Source organism: Schistocerca piceifrons, chromosome 1, assembly GCF_021461385.2.
Source record: "Schistocerca piceifrons isolate TAMUIC-IGC-003096 chromosome 1, iqSchPice1.1, whole genome shotgun sequence".
Classification (NCBI taxonomy): domain Eukaryota; kingdom Metazoa; phylum Arthropoda; class Insecta; order Orthoptera; family Acrididae; genus Schistocerca; species Schistocerca piceifrons.
Window position 1 is genome coordinate 889,046,203 of NC_060138.1, and position 19,656 is coordinate 889,065,858.

At 45.4% G+C, this 19,656-nt stretch overlaps 1 protein-coding gene across 2 annotated transcripts in view; it reads right to left on the reverse strand.

Annotated features, from left to right (window-relative positions):
- Window positions 1-19,656, reverse strand: part of LOC124793104 (protein no-on-transient A-like) — a 240,817-nt gene that overhangs the window by 23,312 nt on the left and 197,849 nt on the right. For both annotated transcript variants that reach the window (XM_047257995.1, XM_047257994.1), the window contains one exon: window positions 8,162-8,407. In XM_047257995.1, the coding sequence (XP_047113951.1) occupies window positions 8,162-8,407 (246 nt within the window). The remainder of the gene's footprint in view (window positions 1-8,161; window positions 8,408-19,656) is intronic.

Consider the following 19,656-nt stretch of genomic DNA (forward strand, 5'->3'; position numbering starts at 1 on the left):
AAATACTACAGCAACCTGAGGACGATACAGAAGCCAACCAAACAAGAGGAAAATCCGCAAAGAGAGGCAAAACAACACTGCCACAGGAATAGTTTACCAAACGCTCAGCCTGCGCAACAGTAAGCCCAGGATATGCTTATCACTTTCAGCCACCACCGACCAATTGAGATACTTCGATAGCCGCTATATTGCTGCAGAAGAAGCTAAGTAACATTATTACCGTGGTTAGTGGTTAGGATACTAGACTGTTGCATGGCGGGTCGTGAGTTCAAAACTCACCTGAAGTGTAAAATTTTAATTTCCATATTCGGTTCCAGTAAATTCTAGAAGTATTCACAAATGTCAAGAATCATTGTATTGGAACGTTCTGCAACTGTATACATACCGAATGGGTTCTGGCTGGAGGCAGTCGCTGCGCGCTCTTGTAGGTGCAAGTGCCGAATAAACCTTCCTTGAGTGAAATTAGTGTTCGTCATTCATCTAATTACACGTTATTCTACGTGACATTATTCTGGTGAGGGAGCCGGGTATTGGAACTTGTGATAGCGCACGTTATTGACGACACAGTGGCTCCCATCAGGCCAAGACAGAGCCGCCGTTTACGTGGCGTGAAACCCGAGTTTGAGCCATATTCAACAGATCGCAATCTATCGGAGACAGAAGAAGAAGAGGACGTTACGATGACAGCAACTGTGTGCCAGCACATGAGACACCCTTCCAGGTTATCTGGTGACGTTGGCCATGATCCAAACAAGGGGCTGAAGGTATACGAGAGTATAGCCAAATTTAGCAAATGGGATGACACTGTGTGTGTGTGGCTATCGTATTTTCCTACATGGAGGGCACTGCCAAGCAATGGTATGAGAGCAACGAGGAGAAGTTCACAAGCTGGGAAGTATTCCAGGCGGAACTGCGCAAGTATTTCAGCGACACGTAACGACAGAAGTGCAAGGCTGAAGATAAATTAAAGCACACGGTACAGCGTCCAGGAGAAACTACAGCATCCTATATTTAAGACGTCTTGGAGCTGTGTAAAATAGCGGATCCTCATGTGGCATTCTAGGAATGTAACTTCGCCTGGGTCTCGACATTTTCACTGTTTTAAAGGGAAATGAAGGACGAGAGATTGGGTTCAATGTTTGTTCCGCTTCCTCCCTTATGATCTCTTGAAGCGTATAGGTTTTTTGCTCGCCGTGCAATCCAAGTGCCTTCTGAACTTCCTCTCTCACTATCTGCCGAAGAATGAAGGAGGAAGTAAGTTTGCACATCTAATTAATGGTATTGCTGAGGACATGTATCAAGCTCTACTCCTGAAGGAGGTTTCGACAGCAGACGACTTCATAAAATGGTGCCAGTATATCGAGACAATGCATCAAAAAAGAATTACACGCAAGAAGTTTAACGGCTTCCAAACGCCGTATCGATGTCTGTGATGGAGGAAGGAACTGATATCACAAGTGTTCTTCGTCAGATAGTGAGAGAGGAAGTTCAGAAGGAACTTGGATTGCACGGCGCGCAAAAGAACGAGACTCTTCAAGAGGTCATAAGGGAGGAAATGGAACAGACATTGAACACAATCTCTCGTCTTTCATTTCCCTTTAAAACGGTGAAAAAGTCGAGACCCAGGCGACGTTACGTTCCTACAATGTCGCATGAGGAACCTGTTTGGGCACCAAGGAAGACTGACGCCTGGATGACCAAGGATAACCAACCAGTAAGTTTCCACTGTGGACGACCGGGACATGTGGTGCGCTGCTGTCGAGAAAGGCGGCGGATATTCGATGACGCCCGCGCCAGCAGATCGATCTTAGCCGACGCTAACTCCGGGATGACGAAGATGAACAAGAAGATGTGGGTGCAGGGCGACATAGGTCACCATCACCGCAAGCTAGCAACTGGAGAGGCCGCTCTCCAACATGCCGATCAAAGTTGCCATCGCCGTTTAGAAGCTCCAGCCGATCACCTAGCCACCGCAACCCGAAAAACTAAAGGATGCGACCTTCCTTGGAGGTGAGGTCGCCGAAGAGGGAAATCCTCCGCCTCGATCACTACAAAAATGATAGGAAACTACGTCGATATCCTCATGGTTGGCCGACCAGCCCAAGCTCTTGTGGACTCTGGAGCATCATATTCAGTCATTTCGGACAAGTACCGTCGCCAGTTGCAGAAAACCGTATTAGTCGACAGTAAAACAACTGAGCTGAAGGTGGCTAATGGGAAATGTGTAAGACCTACAGGAAGATGTGTCATTCGTGTGGGTATAAGTGGCCATACACAGCCCTTAGAATTCATCGTCTTACAAGAGGCTAGTAATGACGTCATTCTCGGATGGGACTTTTTGAAAGCTTCTCAGGCAATTATAGATTGTGGTCGCTCGAAGATTATGATAGACGGGATGTGGACAGGATGATGCGCATCCGAGTGTGTGGAGACTATTTGTGCTGGATGAAGTGACCATTCCTGCAGTCATGTGTTATGCCATGCATCAACCCATGGATCTTGTAGTGGAATGTAAGAGAAGCATACCATTGAAGAATAACTTGGTCATCCCAGCGTCTGTCGTCTCGTTTAAGTACGGATTCGGTGCATTGTGGATAGTTAACCGTCGCAGAGAACCGCAGATCCTTCCAAGACGCATGTGCGTAGCAAACGCTGATCCGTTAATTGCCGAACAGCTGAGCGTCACAGAAACCTCCGATGCCGAGTCTGTGGGCAAAATTAGCGCTACCACTATGAGAAAAGATCTTCTAGCTCGACTATCACCAGATCTCACTAAGGAACAACAGAAGAAGCTACTTGCCATTCATCTGTTCCATTCTAGTTCAGTTAGATCTCTGAGTAAATATCTGTACACGAATGTTTTTCAAAAGTATAATAAGTTGACATGTCGAGCATCCTTGAAGTGATCCACGGATGAAACACACTGGGTTTACGATTATGAGTAACTTAGACCTGAACCATCACACAGATAATGTTTGGAGGAAAACAATTCAAAGACTTTGATTTACTGGCAGAACACTTAGAGAATGCAACAGATCTACTAATGTCTACAATAAGCGTGGGCTTCCTCTCCTGAAGTACTGCTCCGCTATGTGGGATTTGCATCAGATAGGACTGACGGTGGACATCGAGAAAGTTCAAAGAATGGCAGCATATTTTGTAGTATCGCGGAATAGGGGAGAGAGTGTCACGGATATGATAAGCGAACTGGGGCAGCAATCATTAGAACAGAAGCTTTTTTTCGCTGTGGTAGGATCTTTTAACGAAATTTCAAACATATTTCTCCCGGAACATGAAAATATTTTGGTGGCACTCACCTAAATATGGAGAAATTAACATTGAAATAAAATAAGACAAATTAGAGTTCGTACGGAAAGATTTAAGTGTTCATTTTTCCCTCTTGCTGTTCGAGACAGAAAAACAGCCTGAAGGTGGTTCGTTGAAACCTCTGCCAGGCACTTACTTGTGAATTGCTGAGTAAACTTGTAGGTGCAGATGTGAAAAAAAGCTACTACTACCGCTGCCATCTTAGGGACGCAGAAAAGGCCTCTTGAAGCAAAACGAAAATAAATGATTTACAAAACAGAAATGGATGGTTGAAATTACTAGCGAATTCCTTCTCAACGCAACACAAGCTGCAGGAAATGCGGAAGGTAAAGTTCAGTAACAACTTATTCATGGCGTTACATCGTTCTTCAGAACAATAATAGCAGCTAAAGTTCATGTGTATCTCATAACTACCTCAGACTCTAAAATAAGTGTTAGATTAAGTTTTCCTGTATGTGGTATTAAGTGGCAGTGTCCTGGTACCTAACAGAGCTGTCAGATTCCTTTAACAGTGCTTACAGTAGTTTGTTCAAAGAATCGTTTGATACCGCAAGTACCATTTGGTCAAACAGAAACCTCGACTCTGGGACCTGGGATTATCTGGACTAACATTCGCGAGCTTTCCAAACAGCACCAAGCCACAGACTCATTGGTCAACAGGTAGTAAACGCGATATGTGAACGAAAAAATTTATTGTTGTTTGAGATAATAAACTGTGCCATCTCAGAAAGCTTGAACTTAAATCTCATAAATGGCTCATAGCACTATGGGACTTAACATCCGAGAACTTAGAACTACTTAAACCTAACTAACCTAAGGACATTACACACAACTATGCCCGAGGCAGGATCCGAACCTGCGACCGTAGCGGTCGGCCGGTTCCAGACTGAAGCGCCTAGAACACTTGACAACACTTGACAACAATGGCTAATACACACGTAGCCTTAACAGTAGCAACTGCAATCTCAATATCAAAGTCCACTTTTAGTCGGCCAAAAAGACAGGGTCTTCGACTATCCCTGTCTGTACTCCAGTCCATATGACCTGTGGTGTTAGCCGCATGAGAATAACTATCTATGTTGAACGCTGTCTTCAGCAGATGTGAGAGATTCTAGGTATATTATGTGCGTAATACTCGTCTTTACGTGGTACCATAGTCTAAAAAAACGCAAGATAAGTTTTCAGACCCAGAGTTAGGGCATGTTCGCCACCTAGATGCTAGGAATAATGTAGTTTTTTATATCCTTTTCCTTTTTCTACCGAGCAGGAAATATATATTCGAAGCTCCCAAGGCATCCGAAGAGATTTATAACATTTTCAGTGTTCCATTAAATTCATCGTATTTCCGGGGTGTTGTTCGCAGCACTGCACCCAGCGGCATTTGCCATGCTACAAAACTACTATTGGCATTTTACTACAGCAGGCCGATATCGAATCTCTTCTGTGTGGAAGAAGAACCGATACGGTGTCCGGAGGGTGTTGCTGGTTGAGAAACACAGAGTGCTTATAACTGAAGTGCAGATACTCACAGAGCTCCAATGTGGACTGCAGCTAACGTATGGCAGCGAAGCTTGGTAGACATTCCAATGCGTTAGCACGGAACTGATTTACGCTTGGAAAAAAAAAATTAGTTCCAGTTTTGGCCATTAGGTGCAAACCTGGCGCTGTGAATTCAAGAAAGAAGGATAGAAATATGGTTAATTGTATGGAAACTTTTCGGTCTATTTTACATTGTTACCACCACAAAACCCAGACGGTACAGTTGCTGAAACCTCATGATCCGCAGCAACATCTAAATTTGCTCTTCTGTTATTGGTGCGGTTAGAAGTTGATGACATGTGTATCTCATAACTACCTCAGACTCTAAAATAAGTGTTAGATTAAGTTTTCCTGTATGTGGTATTAAGTGGCAGTGTCCTGGTACCTAACAGAGCAATATTATGCGGAGTGACGAGGCAATTTTACTCTACAGGTTGTAAATATACACACATCAAAAAAAGTTTTGCATCACCTCGGTTCCGAGAGTTCCGGAACCTGTACAGAAAACTGGAATAGAGATCAACATAAACATCATTTCCGCCCTTTTTATTGTTCATGAAAACCACACATTCCCTGTTGTACCACCTTATAGCGAGACCTTCAGAGGTGGTGGTCCAGTTTGCTGTACACACCAGTACCTCTAATACCCAATAGCACGTCCTCTTGCATTGATGCTTGCATGTATTCGTCGTGGCATTCTATTCACAAGTTCATCAAGGCACTGTTGGTCCAGATTGTACCACTCCTCAACGGTGATTCGGCGCAGATCCCTCAGAGTCGTTGGTGGGTCACGTCGCCCATAAACAGCCCTATTCGGTCTATCCCAGGCATGTTTGAATGGGTTCATGTATGGTGAACATGCTGACCACTCTAGTTGAGCGATGTCGTTATCCTGAAGGAAGTCATTCACAAGATGTGCACGATGGGAGCGCGAATTGTCGTCCATGAAGACGAATGCCTCACCAATATGCTGCCGATATGGTTCCACTATCTGTCGGAGGATGGCATTCAGGTATCGTACAGCCGCTACGGCGCCTTCCATGACCACCAGCGGTGTGCGTCGGCCCCACATAATGCCACCCCAAAACAGAAGGGAACCTCCATCTTGCTTCACTCGCTGGGCAGTGTGTCTAAGGCGTTCAGCCTGACTGGGTTGCCTCCAAACACGTCTCTGACGATTGTTTGCTTGAAGGCATATGCGACACTCATCTGTGAAGAGAACTTGATGCCAATTCTGAGCGGTCCATTCGGCACGTTGTTGGCCCATCTGTACCGCGCTGCATGGTGTTGTGGTTGCAAAGATGGACCTCGCCATGGACGTCGGGAGTGAAGTTGCGCAACATGCAGGCTATTGCGCACAGTTTGAGTCGTAACACGACGTCCTGTGGCTGCAGGGAAAGCATTATTCAACATGGTGGCGTTGCTGTCAGGGTTCCTCTGAGCCATAATCCATAGGTAGCGATCATCCACTGCAGTAGTGCCCGTTGGACGGCCTGAGCGAGGCATGTCATCGACAGTTCCTGTCTCTCTGTATCTTCTCCATGTCCGAACAACATCCCTTGGGTTCACTGCGAGACGCATGGACTCTTTCCTTGTTGAGAGCCCTTCCTGGCACAAAGTCACAATGTGGACGCCATAGAAACGCGGTATTGACCGAGAGGCATGGTCGAACTACAGACAATACGAGCCGTGTACCTCCTTCCTGGTGGAATGACTGAAAGTGATCGGTTGTCTGCCCCCCCCCCCCCCCCCCCGTGTAGTCGGCGCTGCTCATGCGTGGTTGTTTACATCTTTGTGCGGGTTTAGCGACATCTCTGAACTGTCAAAGGGACTGTGCCTGTAATACAATATCCGCAGTCAACGTCTATCTTCAGGAATTCTGGAAACCGGGGTGATGCAAAAACTTTTTTTGATGAGTGTAATTATACATACGCAATGTATTAGGAACTGGAACGTGGGCTTAGTCGAGAAAGACATAATGTTGATTTTATTATTAGCCACCGTTTACACAATTTGTTCAGTGTGAGCACCAGAGACGTCGCCAAAACGCTGCATTCGTAAAATGAGGTGATCAGCAGTTAATCGCAGCAGTTCCAGTGAAATCTGAGCAACTCGTTCCTGCATAAGGGGCTTCAGAGACCTAACGTGTCCCTCGAAAACGCTCTCTTTTAGATATCCCCAGAGCCTAAATCCACGTAGCAAGGAGGTCTCGATAACATGCAGACGTCACGGTACATCTGACCTCTGTGTGTGTTCTCCTCATAGAATAACGGACCGAGAAGATGCTTGTCAACCCACGCCACACAGTCACTTATGCCGAGTGCAATGACTCTTCGTCCACAACACGCGCATTAACAGTACCCAAATTCGGCAGATCTGTGTATTCACTACGCCGAGAGGTTCTAGGCGCTTCAGTCCGGAACCACGCTGCTGCTACGGTCGCAGGTTCGAATCTTGCCTCGGGCATGGATTTGTGTGATGTCCTTAGGTTAGTTAGGTTTAAGTAGTTCTATCTCTATGGGACTGATGACCTCAGAACTCCCATAGTGCTTAGAGACATTTGAACTATTTGTGTATTCATTGCACCCTGTAGTGAAAAATGTACCTCGTAACTACATAGAATATTGTCTGGCCACCTGTCATCAACTTCGATCCGTGCCAGAAGCAGAAGAGCAAAGTCAAAACGTTGCTGCTTATCTTGAGTTTTCAGTTACTGCTCCGATTGGGTCTTGTATGGGTACAAATGTAAAATAGACAGAGAACTTTCGTACCACGGGATGGACAGTTCTCGTGGCACCGCACAAGCACCACCCAGGGCACGCGCTGCGTGGTCAGTTACAGTAACAGCAACCTGGTCAGTAACTTTCATCAGGTTGGGAAGCCTACCCCTCCCAGGTGCCACACCAAACTCACTCGTTTTTTCAAATTTCATTACCATCTTCTCTAAACCATTTAATGACATCGGGCCTGTTCTCTCAATGCAGCGCTGTAATTGCTGCCATTCATACAAAACAGTTTCACTAAGAGCGCATGGTTCCTCTTCTTGATATCCATTCTGCTCACTCACGTTGCGCCTTGTGAAATGACAGTGTGGATGTCATACAGTCATACGAACAGTGTACAGCGCCAGTTTTCTAGCTGGTGGCAGAAAATGGAACACATTTTTTCCAGTCTAAATCGGCTCCACGTTAACTCATTAGCACATCTACCAACTCTGACTGTCAAAAGATAATTACCTCCGCAAGTAGCTGCTCCCGGTACTACAGTCTATAATGCATACGTGTGCTACAGTCACCTGTCCGAGGCGGAAGACCACCCCCGCCGCCACCACCACCGCCCCCGCCGCCACCTGGACCGCCGCCGCCGCTGCCACCGCTATCCGAATTCTTGGAATGCCGCGACTGCTGCTGCTGCTTATGTTGTTGCTGTTGTTGTTGGTTATGATGTTGCTGTTGCTGGTAGTGCTGTTGCTGTTGCTGTTGTTGTTGCTGCTGCTGCTGGTGCTCTGGGGGGTCGGGGCTGTCTTTGCTGTCCGCTTTGCCTGCAACAAGAAATAAGTATGTTTTAGATCACGTGATAGTAGAATGTGAGGTTATACCCGTACTCGTTCTCCTGAACAAAGCAGCTCTTGGACAGGCGCAGGTGAACGAGTGCACACAGTTCTTTACACTCACATTTCCGCAGATGCTTGAACAGTTAGCTGTAGCCCCCCACCCCCCACACCCCTCACAAGAAATAGCTCAGTTGTAGGAAGAAGCATTGCAGTAGAACACAGCTTTATTTACCATCACATATGATAGTTTAAACATCCTTGCCAAAGATTTCCGTAAGTAAACGTGACTGATTCCTAAATCCTATCACTACAAATGCCCTTTCTGGTTAATCATAGTGTAATTAAGACGCCACAACTACCGCTCAGTGGTAAGTCTTATCCTCATAGCATATATCCTTGCGCAACCAGGTAGCATGCAGTTCAAAACCTTGTATGTAAGTGTGTCCTGCGAAAGACTCCCTGATTTCAAAATTAAATATCTACAACACTAAGATCGATAAACGAGTGAAAAACAGTTATATTTATTGTGAAATCTATAAGAATTTTATACAGAAGTTTCGAAATAGTTCGGAAAACTGCTAACAGATGACGCTGCACGATCTGCAGTTCGTACAATATAAGCGTGAATAGTTAAACTCGTCGTCTTCAACCAGTCTTAGCAAATAATCGAAATAAGAGTCCAAGGAATAGAAAAGCAACTGAAATCACTCAACAGAGGAAAGTCCACTGGACCTGACAGGATACCAATTCGATTCTAAATAGAGTACGCGAAAGAACTTGCCCCCTTCCTAACAGCCGTGTACCGCAAGTCTCTAGTGGAACGGAAGGTTCCAAATGATTGGAAAAGAGTACAGGTAGTCCCAGTCTTCAAGAAGGGTCGTCGAGGAGACGCGCAAAACTATAGCCCTATATCTCTGACGTCGATCAGTTGTATAATTTTAGAACATGTTTTTTGCTCGTGTATCATGTCATTTCTGGAAAACCAGAATCTGCTCTGTAGGAATCAACATGGATTCCGGAAACAGCGATCGTGTGAGACCCAAGTTGCTTTATTTGTTCATGAGACCCAGAAAATATTAGATTCAGGCTCCCAGGTAGAGGCCATTTTCCTTGACTTTCGGAAGGCGTTCGATACAGTTCAGCACTGTCACCTAATAAACAAAGTAAGAGCCTACGGAATATCAGACCAGCTGTGTGGCTGGATTGAAGAGTTTTTAGCAAATAGAACACAGCATGTTGTTCTCAATGGAGAGACGTCTACAGACATTAAAGTAACCTCTGGCGTGCCACAGGGGTGTTATGGGACCATTGCTTTTCACAATATATATAAATGACCTAGTAGATAGTGTCGGAAGTTCCATGCGGCTTTTCGCGGATGATGCTGTAGTGTACAGAGAAGTTGCAGCATTAGAAAATTGCAGCGAAATGCAGGAAGATCTGCAGCGGATAGGCACTTGGTGCAGGGAGTGGCAATTGACCCTTAACATAGAAAAATGTAACGTATTGTGAATACATAGAAAGAAGGATCGTTTATTGTATGATTATATGATATCGGAACAAACACTGGTAGCAGTTACTTCTGTAAAATATCTGGGATTATGCGTACGAAACGATTTGAAGTGGAATGATCATATAAAATTAACTGTTGGTAAGGCGGGTGACAGGTTGAGATTCATTGGGAGAGTCCTTAGAAAATGTAGTCCATCGACAAAGGAGGTGGCTTACAAAACACTCGTTCGGCCTATGCTTGAGTATTGCTCATCAGTGTGGGATCCGTACCAGGTCGGGTTGACGGAGAAGATAGAGAAGATCCAAAGAAGAGCGGCTCGTTTCGTCACACGGTTATTCGGTAAGCGTGGTAGCGTTACGGAGATGTTTAGCAAACTCAAGTGGCAGACTCTGCAGGAGAGGCGCTCTGCATCGCGGTGTAGCTTGCTGACAAGGTTTCGAGAGGGTACGTTTCTGGATGAAGTATCGAATATATTGCTTCCCCCTACTTATACCTCCCGAGGAGATCACGAATGTAAAATTGGAGAGATTCGAGGGCGCACGGAGGCTTTCCGGCAGTCGTTCTTCCCGCGAACCATACGCGACTGGAACAGGAAAGGGAGGTAATGACAGTGGCACGTAAAGTGCCCTCCGCCACACACCGTTGGGTGGCTTGCGGATTATAAATTTAGATGTAGATGTAGATCATATCACAATCTTTTTGAAGTGCCTACCACTTGCAGTACGGAGTTGGTGCGAAAGAACAGTGGAATTTTCCATCACATCCTGTAGTGTCTCAATGGAAATCCATTCATGTGCCGCACAGATCGCCGATTGAAGCTCTTCCAGCGTGGTGGGATGGTTTCGGTAGACAGGGTCTTTCAGTACACCTCACAAAAAGTAGTCACAAGGAGTCAGAGTGGGTGAATATTTGCAATATTCTAACGCAGTGGCTATTCCTCAAGTATTCCTCAAGAGAGCGAAACACCTTTTCGGTTCGATATGGTTTGGCCCCGTCTTGCATGAAGCACTCGGTGCCTGGTCGATATTCCAACGCTAGCAGTGTGGCGCTAAACTGTTCCAAAATTATAACGCGCCTTTCACGAGTGATCGTTTTTTGCACGAAAAGTGGCTAACAACGCCTCCGCTGCATACCGCAGCCCGAGAGTCTCTCTGGAAGAATAAAGTCGTTTTGTCTCATACAAATGGCGATTTTCGGAACCCCAAAATCGGTGGTTTTATTTATGTAGAACCCAATTCATATGGAAGCGTGATTCATCTGTGAACCAGGTGCAGCCAACATCACGTCCTTCAATACTAATCATCTTGAGACTCTGGTGCACAAAGTCAGCCCTCTGTGTCACAGCTTGTACAGGTATGGCCTGGTGACTTTGGAATTGTGAATAGAAACTTGTGTAGGCTCTGTCTCAGTAATTTCTGCATGCTGAAACACTTAAAAACAGTCTCTGCTGTAATTCTTCGGACGGATTTCCTCCGAATATGCTGAAGAATTCCAGAGACTATGACAACATTTTCATGAGTAGGTAGAGTTTTCCTTGGGGGCCAACATTCGCCGCTGCCTGTCCGTTAGAATTCGGGGAAGGGTTTATTGTGATACACCAGCTTCAAAGCAAATGACTTCAACCTCCTCCTTTGGTACGCTTATCTCACGGTGAAAGTGATCACTGAGCTGCGGCACCTTTTTATATGCACTACGTATTGCAATTATAACGCTATCTGTTAGCAGCTTTTCGAACTATTTCTAAACTTCTGTATAGAATTCTTAAAACTTTCACAATAAACATACCATTTGCTTCCAGAATGAGATTTTCACTCTGCAGCGGAGTGATCGCTGATATCAGGCTTCCTGGAAAATTGAAACTGTGTGCTAGATAGAGACTTGAACTTGGGACCTTTGCCTTTCGCAGGCAAGTGCTCTATCAGGTGAGCTACCCAAGCACGACTCACGTCGTCTCCTCACAACTTCAATTCTACCAGTACCTCGTCTCCTACCTTCCAAACTTCACAGAAGCTCTTCTGCGAACCTTGCAGAACTAGCACTCCTGGAAGAAAGGATATTGCGGAGACATAGCTTATCCACAGCCTTGGGGATGTTTCCAGAATGAGATTTTCACTTTGCAGCGGAGTGTGCGCTGATATGAAACTTTCTGGCGGATTAAAACTGTATGTCGGGCCGAGACTCGAACTCGGGAGACGAGGTCCTGGCACGAATGAGGCTGTTGCTTGGGTAGCTCAGTCGGTGGAGCACTTGCCCGTGAAAGGCAAAAGTCTCGAGTTCGAGTCTCCGTCCGTGAAACCGTTCTAATCTGCCAAGAAGTTTCATATCAGCTCACACTTCGCTGCAGAGTAAAAATCTCATTCTGAAAACATCCCCCAGGCTGTGGCTAAGCCATGTCTCCGCAATATCCTTTCCTCCAGGAATGTTAGTTCTGCAAGGTTCGCAGAAGAGCTTCTGTGAAGTTTGGAAGGTAGGAGACGAGGTACTGGTAGAACTGAAAGACGTGAGTCGTGCTTGGGTAGCTCAACTGGTAGAGCTCTTGCCTGCGAAAGGCAAAGGTCCCGAGTTCGAGTCTTGATCCGGCACACAGTTTTAATCTGCCACGAAGTTTCATGCCATTTGTTGCCCTCGTCTACCGATATTAGTTTTCGAGATATTTAAGTTTGAAATCGGGGACTCCTTCCTGGGACTCTTCAAAAATGGCTCTGAGCACTATGGGACTCAACATCTTAGGTCATAAGTCCCAAGTCCCCTAGAACGTAAAACTACTTAAACCTAACTAAGCCGATGACAGACCCGTGGTCTAGGGGTAGCGTCCTTAATTCATAATCAAAACGTCTTCGGTACTGGGTTCGATCCCCGCCACTGCCTAAATTTTGATAAATAATCAGCATTGGCGGCCGAAGACTTCCGGCATAAGAAGTCAGCCTCATTCTGCCAAAGGCCTTGTCAAAGAGGCCGGAGGAGCGGATAGAGGTTCAGGGCACTCTCTTGTCCTAGGGGTGGGAAATTGCCCCTAATGGCGGAAGAATCAGTAATGATCAACGACATGAGGATGCAGAAGGCAATGGAAACCACTGCATTAATGACACGTAACGTGTATCCACAGGACATGTGGCCTGTAATTGAAGAAGTGTCATGATGATCTCTCCATTGGCAAAAGATTCCGGAATAGTCCCCCATTCGGATCTCCGGGAGGGGACTGCCAAGGGGGAGGTTACCATGAGAAAAAGATTGAATAATGAAAGAAAGGATAACGTTCTACGAGTCAGGGCGTGGAATGTCAGAAGCTTGAACGTGGTAAGGAAACAAGACAATCTGAAATGGGAAATGCAAAGGCTCAATCTAGATATAGTAGGGGTTAGTGAAGTGAAGTGGAAGGAAGACAAGGATTTCTGGTCAGATGAGTATCGGGTAATATCAACAGCAGCAGAAAATGGTATAACAGGCGTAGGATTCGTTATGAATAGGAAGGTAGGGCAGAGGGTGTGTTACTGTGAACAGTTCAGTGACCGGGTTGTTCTAATCAGAATCGACAGCAGACCAACACTGACAACGATAGTTCAGGTATACATGCTGACTTCGCAAGCTGAAGATGAACAGATAGAGAAAGTGTATGAGGATATTGAAAGAGTAATTCTTTATGTAAAGGGGGACGAAAATCTAATAGTCATGGGCGACTGGAATGCAGTTGTAGGGGAAGGAGTAGAAGAAATGTTTACAGGAGAATATAGGCTTGGGACGAGGAATGAAAGAGGAGAAAGACTAACTGAGTTCTTTAAAAAGTTTCAGCTAGTAATAGCGAATACCCTGTTCAAGAATCACAAGAGAAGGAGGTATACTTGGAAAAGGCCGGGAGATACGGGAAGATTTCAATTAGATTACATCATGGTCAGACAGAGATTCCGAAATCAGATACTGGATTGTAAGGCGTACCCAGGAGCAGATATAGACTCAGATCACAATATAGTAGTGAAGAAGAGTAGGCTGAAGTTCAAGACATTAGTCAGGAAGAATCAATACGCAAAGAAGTGGGATACGGAAGTACTAAGGAATGACGAGATACGTTTGAAGTTCTCTAACGCTATAGTTACAGCAATAAGGAATAGCGCAGTAGTCAGTACAGTTGAAGAAGAATGGACATCTCTAAAAAGGGCCATCACAGAAGTTGGGAAGGAAAACATAGGTACAAAGAAGGTAGCTGCGAAGAAACGATGGGTAACAGAAGAAATACTTCAGTTGATTGATGAAAGGAGGAAGTACAAACAAGTTCCGGGAAAATCAGGAATACAGAAATACAAGTCGCTGAGGAATGAAATAAATTGGAAGTGCAGGGAAGCTAAGACGAAATGGCTGCAGGAAAATGTGAAGACATCGAAAAAGATATGATTGTTGGAAGGACAGACTCAGCATACAGGAAAGTCAAAACAACCTTTGGTGACATTAAAAGCAACGGTGGTAACATTAAGAGTGCAACAGGAATTCCACTGTTAAATGCAGAGGAGAGAGCAGATAGGTGGAAAGAATACATTGAAAGCCTCTATGAGGGTGAAGATTTGTCTGATGTGATAGAAGAAGAAACAGGAGTAGATTTAGAAGAGATAGGGGATCCAGTATTAGAATCGGAATTTAAAGAGCTTTGGAGGACTTACGGTCAAATAAGGCAGAAGGGATAGATAACATTCCATCAGAATTTCTAAAATCATTGGGGGAAGTGGCAACAAAACGACTATTCACGTTGGTGTGTAGAATATATAAGTCTGGGGATATACCATCTGACTTTCGGAAAAGCATCATCCACACAATTCCGAAGACGGCAAGAGCTGACAAGTGCGAGAATTATCGCACAATCAGCTTAACAGCTCGTGCATCGAAGCTGCTTACAAAAATAATATACAGAAGAATGGAAAAGAAAACTGAGAATGCGCTAGGTGACGATCAGTTTGGCTTTAGGAAAAGTAAAGGGACGAGAGAGGCAATTCTGACGTTACGGCTAATAATGGAAGCAAGGCTAAAGAAAAATCAAGACACTTTCATAGGATTTGTCGACCTGGAAAAAGCGTTCGACAATATAAAATGGTGCAAGCTGTTCGAGATTCTGAAAAAAGTAGGGGTAAGCTATAGGGAGAGATGGTTCATATACAATATGTACAACAACCAAGAGGGAATAATAAGAGTGGACGATCAAGAACGAAGTGCTCGTATTAGGAAGGGTGTAAGAAAAGCTGTAGCCTTTCGCCCCTACTCTTCAATCTGTACATCGAGGAAGAAATGATGGAAATAAAAGAAAGGTTCAGGAGTGGAATTAAAATACAAGGTGAAAGGATATCAATGATACGATTCGCTGATGACTTTGCTATCCTGAGTGAAAGTGAAGAAGAATTAAATGATCTGCTGAACGGAATGAACAGTCTAATGAGTACACAGTATGGTTTGAGAGTAAATCGGAGAAAGACGAAGGTAATGAGAAGTAGTAGAAATGAGAACAGCGAGAAACTTAACATTAGGATTGATGGTCACGAAGTCAATGAAGTTAAGGAATTCTGCTACCTAGGCAGTAAAATAACCAATGACGGACGGAGCAAGGAGGACATCAAAAGCAGACTCGCTATGGCAAAAAAGGCATTTCTGGCCAAGAGAAGTCTACTAATATCAAACACCGGCCTTAATTTGAGGAAGAAATTTCTGAGGATGTACGTCTGGAGTACAGCATTGTATGGTAGTGAAACATGGACTGTGGGAAAACCGGAACAGAAGAGAATCGAAGTATTTGAGATGTGGTGCTATAGACGAATGTTGAAAATTAGGTGGACTGATAAAGTAAGGAATGAGGAGGTTCTACGCAGAATCGGAGGGGAAAGGAATATGTGGAAAACACTGATAAGGAGAAGGGACAGGATGATAGGACATCTGCTAAGACATGAGAGACTGACTTCCATGGTACTAGAGGGAGCTGTAGAGGGCAAAAACTGTAGAGGAAGACAGAGATTGGAATACGTCAAGCAAATAATTGAGGACGTAGATTGCAAGTGCTACTCTGGGATGAAGAGGTTAGCACAGGAAAGGAATTCGTGGCGGGCCGCATCAAACCAGTCAGCAGACTGATTACAAAAAAAAAAAAAACCTAAGGACATCACACACATCCATGCCCGAGGCAGGATTCGAACCTGCGACTGTAGCAATCCCGCGGTTCCGGACTGAAGCGCCTAGAACCGCAAGGCCACCGCGGCCGGCTCCTGAGACTCTCTGTATCGTTACAACTTCCTGAGTGTGAAGAAGGTTGTATACCTTGGCCGGGTAGTGAATTTATCACCTGCAAATTACACTGCTCCGCTTCCAGCCACTCTTCCTGGCGTTCACACGTTATGCTTCAACAATGTGGCGGTAGCGTTAAGGATTATAGCACACTGTGTCACCTTTTGTTCCTCACTTACCTTTCATACTGCCACGTCAAGTCTCTAGTTTACCTTTATTCCCATATTCCTGAGTAAAAGCCATAACAACTCTTCATTCCTTTGCATTTTCAAGTGCAGGAGAGAACCCAGTATGTTCGAGGATAGTTCAAAAAATGGCTCTGAGCACTACGGGACTTAACATCTATGGTCATCAGTCCCCTCGAACTTAGAACTACTTAAACCTAACTAACCTAAGGACATCACACAACACCCAGTCATCATGAGGCAGAGAAAATCCCTGACCCCGCCGGGAATCGAACCCGGGAACCCGGGCGTGGGAAGCGAGAACGCTACCGCACGACCACGAGCTACGGAGCTTCGAGGATTGTTGTTTTTCTGTAAGCATATATTACTAAACAAGGGCATTGAATCAAATGACATTTCTGGGCATCAGCATGTGTAACCTGCTCCAGTAGCCCAGAGATCACACACAGACGTCAATGCTAAATTGTAGAAGTTATACCACGAGTTGCCCGCCTACGCTCACTGTGACATTATTATGGTGCTCGTTTGAAGTATGGCGATAGATAATCCTTAACGTACACTATCTGATCAAAAGTACACGGATACCTTTTAGTCTACAATAATACTCCCAGCCTTCGCTTTTATGAACTCTGCTGGGGACACTTTCAATGAAGTGTCTCGATGTCTATGGAGGAATGGCAGCTCATTCTTCTCCAAGAGCCGAAATCAGACACGGGATCTGGAGCGAAGTCGATGTTCATACTCATCCCAAAGGCATTTCACTGTGTTCAGTTCGGACCTTTAGGTAGGCCAGTCCATTTCAGAATATAACTGTCGATAAAACATTGCCTTTCAGATGCTATTTTAAGATAGGATGCATATATGAAGTCTGCTGGGGACACTTTCAACGAAGTGTCTCAATGTCTATGGAGGAATGGCAGCTCATTCTTCCCCAAGAGCCAAAGTCAGACACTGGGGATCTGGGGCGAAGCTCATGCTATTAGTCATTGTCTCCGAATCTACTGTACGCATTACAGAATGCTGTAAAATGTCTTCAGATCCTCCTGCATTGAAGAACAGTCAGGGGACTACACTCTAAACACGAAATACACCAGCATACAGCAACTATACCTCGTTCGTACTTCATTTTTGGTTTTATGCATCATGGCAGGTAACGTTCTCCAGGCATTCGCCAAGCGCAAACCCTTCCATCTGATTGCCATAGTGCACAAAGTGGTTAATCCCTCCAAATCAATCGTTTCCAGTCATCCACCGACTAGAGGCATCTTTACACCAACTCCAGCGTCTCTTAGCACTGACTTCATTGAAATGTATGGCTTACGAGGAGCTGCTCGACCATTTTGTCCGTTTCCTTTTAACACCTTAGGCCCAGTAATCGAGCTTGCTGGCCTGATGGTAACACTTTGGATCTCACGAGTGATTCCATTCGCTGATTTCGTGAGATTTTTTACGACTCTCTTTCGCAGTGCTCGACATTCTCTGTCCGTCAACAGATGAGGAGCTGCTCTGGTCTTGGTAGAGCTATGGGTGGTCCGTCGCGTTTCCACTTAACAATAACATGCATGGTCAACTTGGGCATCACTAGAAGGGTTTGGAAGGTCTCTGATGGATTTGTTACTCTCCTGATATCCAATGACTAGTCCACGTTCTGAGTCACTTAGCTGCGCTGACCGTCCCCTTGTGATGTTATGATGTTACTGTTTCTCTACTGGTAACACAATATCCTCGGCTCCTGTCATACCGTCGCGACCGTCTCTTCCGTCATCTAACATTGCACGTTGCATTGGAGTGTCCGGGTACCTCTGATCAGATACTGCATGTTCCGAAGTCATTAACAGCCATTTGATATCAGGTAAATACCTCCTCCAGACTTTTCCATATTAATCGTCTCGGTCTTTTGTTTTGACCATCTACCAACCATGCGCCTGTTTACACGTCCCACCCACAGATATTTAATTTTCATTGCAGTAATAATGACTCTACTGGCCATTAAAATTGCTACACCACGAAGATGACGTGCTAAAGACGCGAAATTTAACCGACAGGAAGAAGATGCTGTGATATGCAAATGATTAGTTTTTCAGAGCATTCACACAAGGTTGGTGCCGGTGGCGACACCTACAACGTGCTGACATGACGAAAGTTTCCAACAGATTTCTCATACACAAACAGTAGTTGACTGGCGTTGCCTGGTGAAACGTTGTTGTGATGCCTCGTGTAAGGAGGAGAAATGCGTATCATCACGTTCCCGGCTTTGATAAAGGTCGGATTGTAGCCTATCGCGATTGCGGTTTATCGTTTCGCGACATTGCTGCTCGCGTTCGTCCAGATCCAATGACTGTTAGCAGAATAGGGAATCGGTGAGTTCAAGAGGGTAATACGGAACGCCATGCCGGATCCCAACGGCCTCGTATCACTAGCAGTCGAGATGACAGGCATCATATCCGCATGGCTGTAACAAATGGTGCAGCCACGTCTCGATCCCTGAGTCAACAGATGGGGACGTTTGCAAGACAACAACCATCTGCACGAACAGTTCGACGACGTTTGCAGCAGCATCGATTATCAACTCGGAGACCATGGCTGCGGTTACCCTTGACGCTGCATCACAGACCGGATTGCCTGCGATGGTGTACTCAACGACGAACCTGGGTGCACGAATGGCAAAACGTCATTTTTTCCAATGAATCCAGGTTCTGTTTACAGCATCATGATGGTCGCATCCGTGTTTGGCGACATCGCGGTGAACGCACATTGGAAGTGTGTATTCGTCATCGCCATACTGGCGTATCACCCAGCGTGATGGTATGGGATGCCATTGGTTACACGTCTCGGTCACCTCTTGTTCGCACTGACGGCCGTTTGAACAGTGGACGTTACATTTCAGATGTGTTACGACCGTGGCTCTACCCTTCATTCGATCCCTGCGAAACCCTACATTTCAGCAGGATAATGCACGACCGCACGTTGCAGGTCCTGTACGGGCCTTTCTGGATACAGAAAATGTTCCACTGCTGCTCTGGCCATCACGTTCTCCAGATCTCTCACCAATTGAAAACGTCTGGTCAGTGGTGGCCGAGCAACTGGCTCGTCACAATACGCCAGTCACTACTCTTGATGAACTGTGGTATCGTGTTGAAGCTGTACACCGCATCCAAGCTCTGTTTGACTCAATGCCCAGGTTTATCAATACCGTTATTACGGCCGGAGGTGGTTGTTCTGGATACTGACTTCTCAGGATCTATGCACCCATATTGCGTGAAAATCTAATCACATGTCAGTTCTAGTAT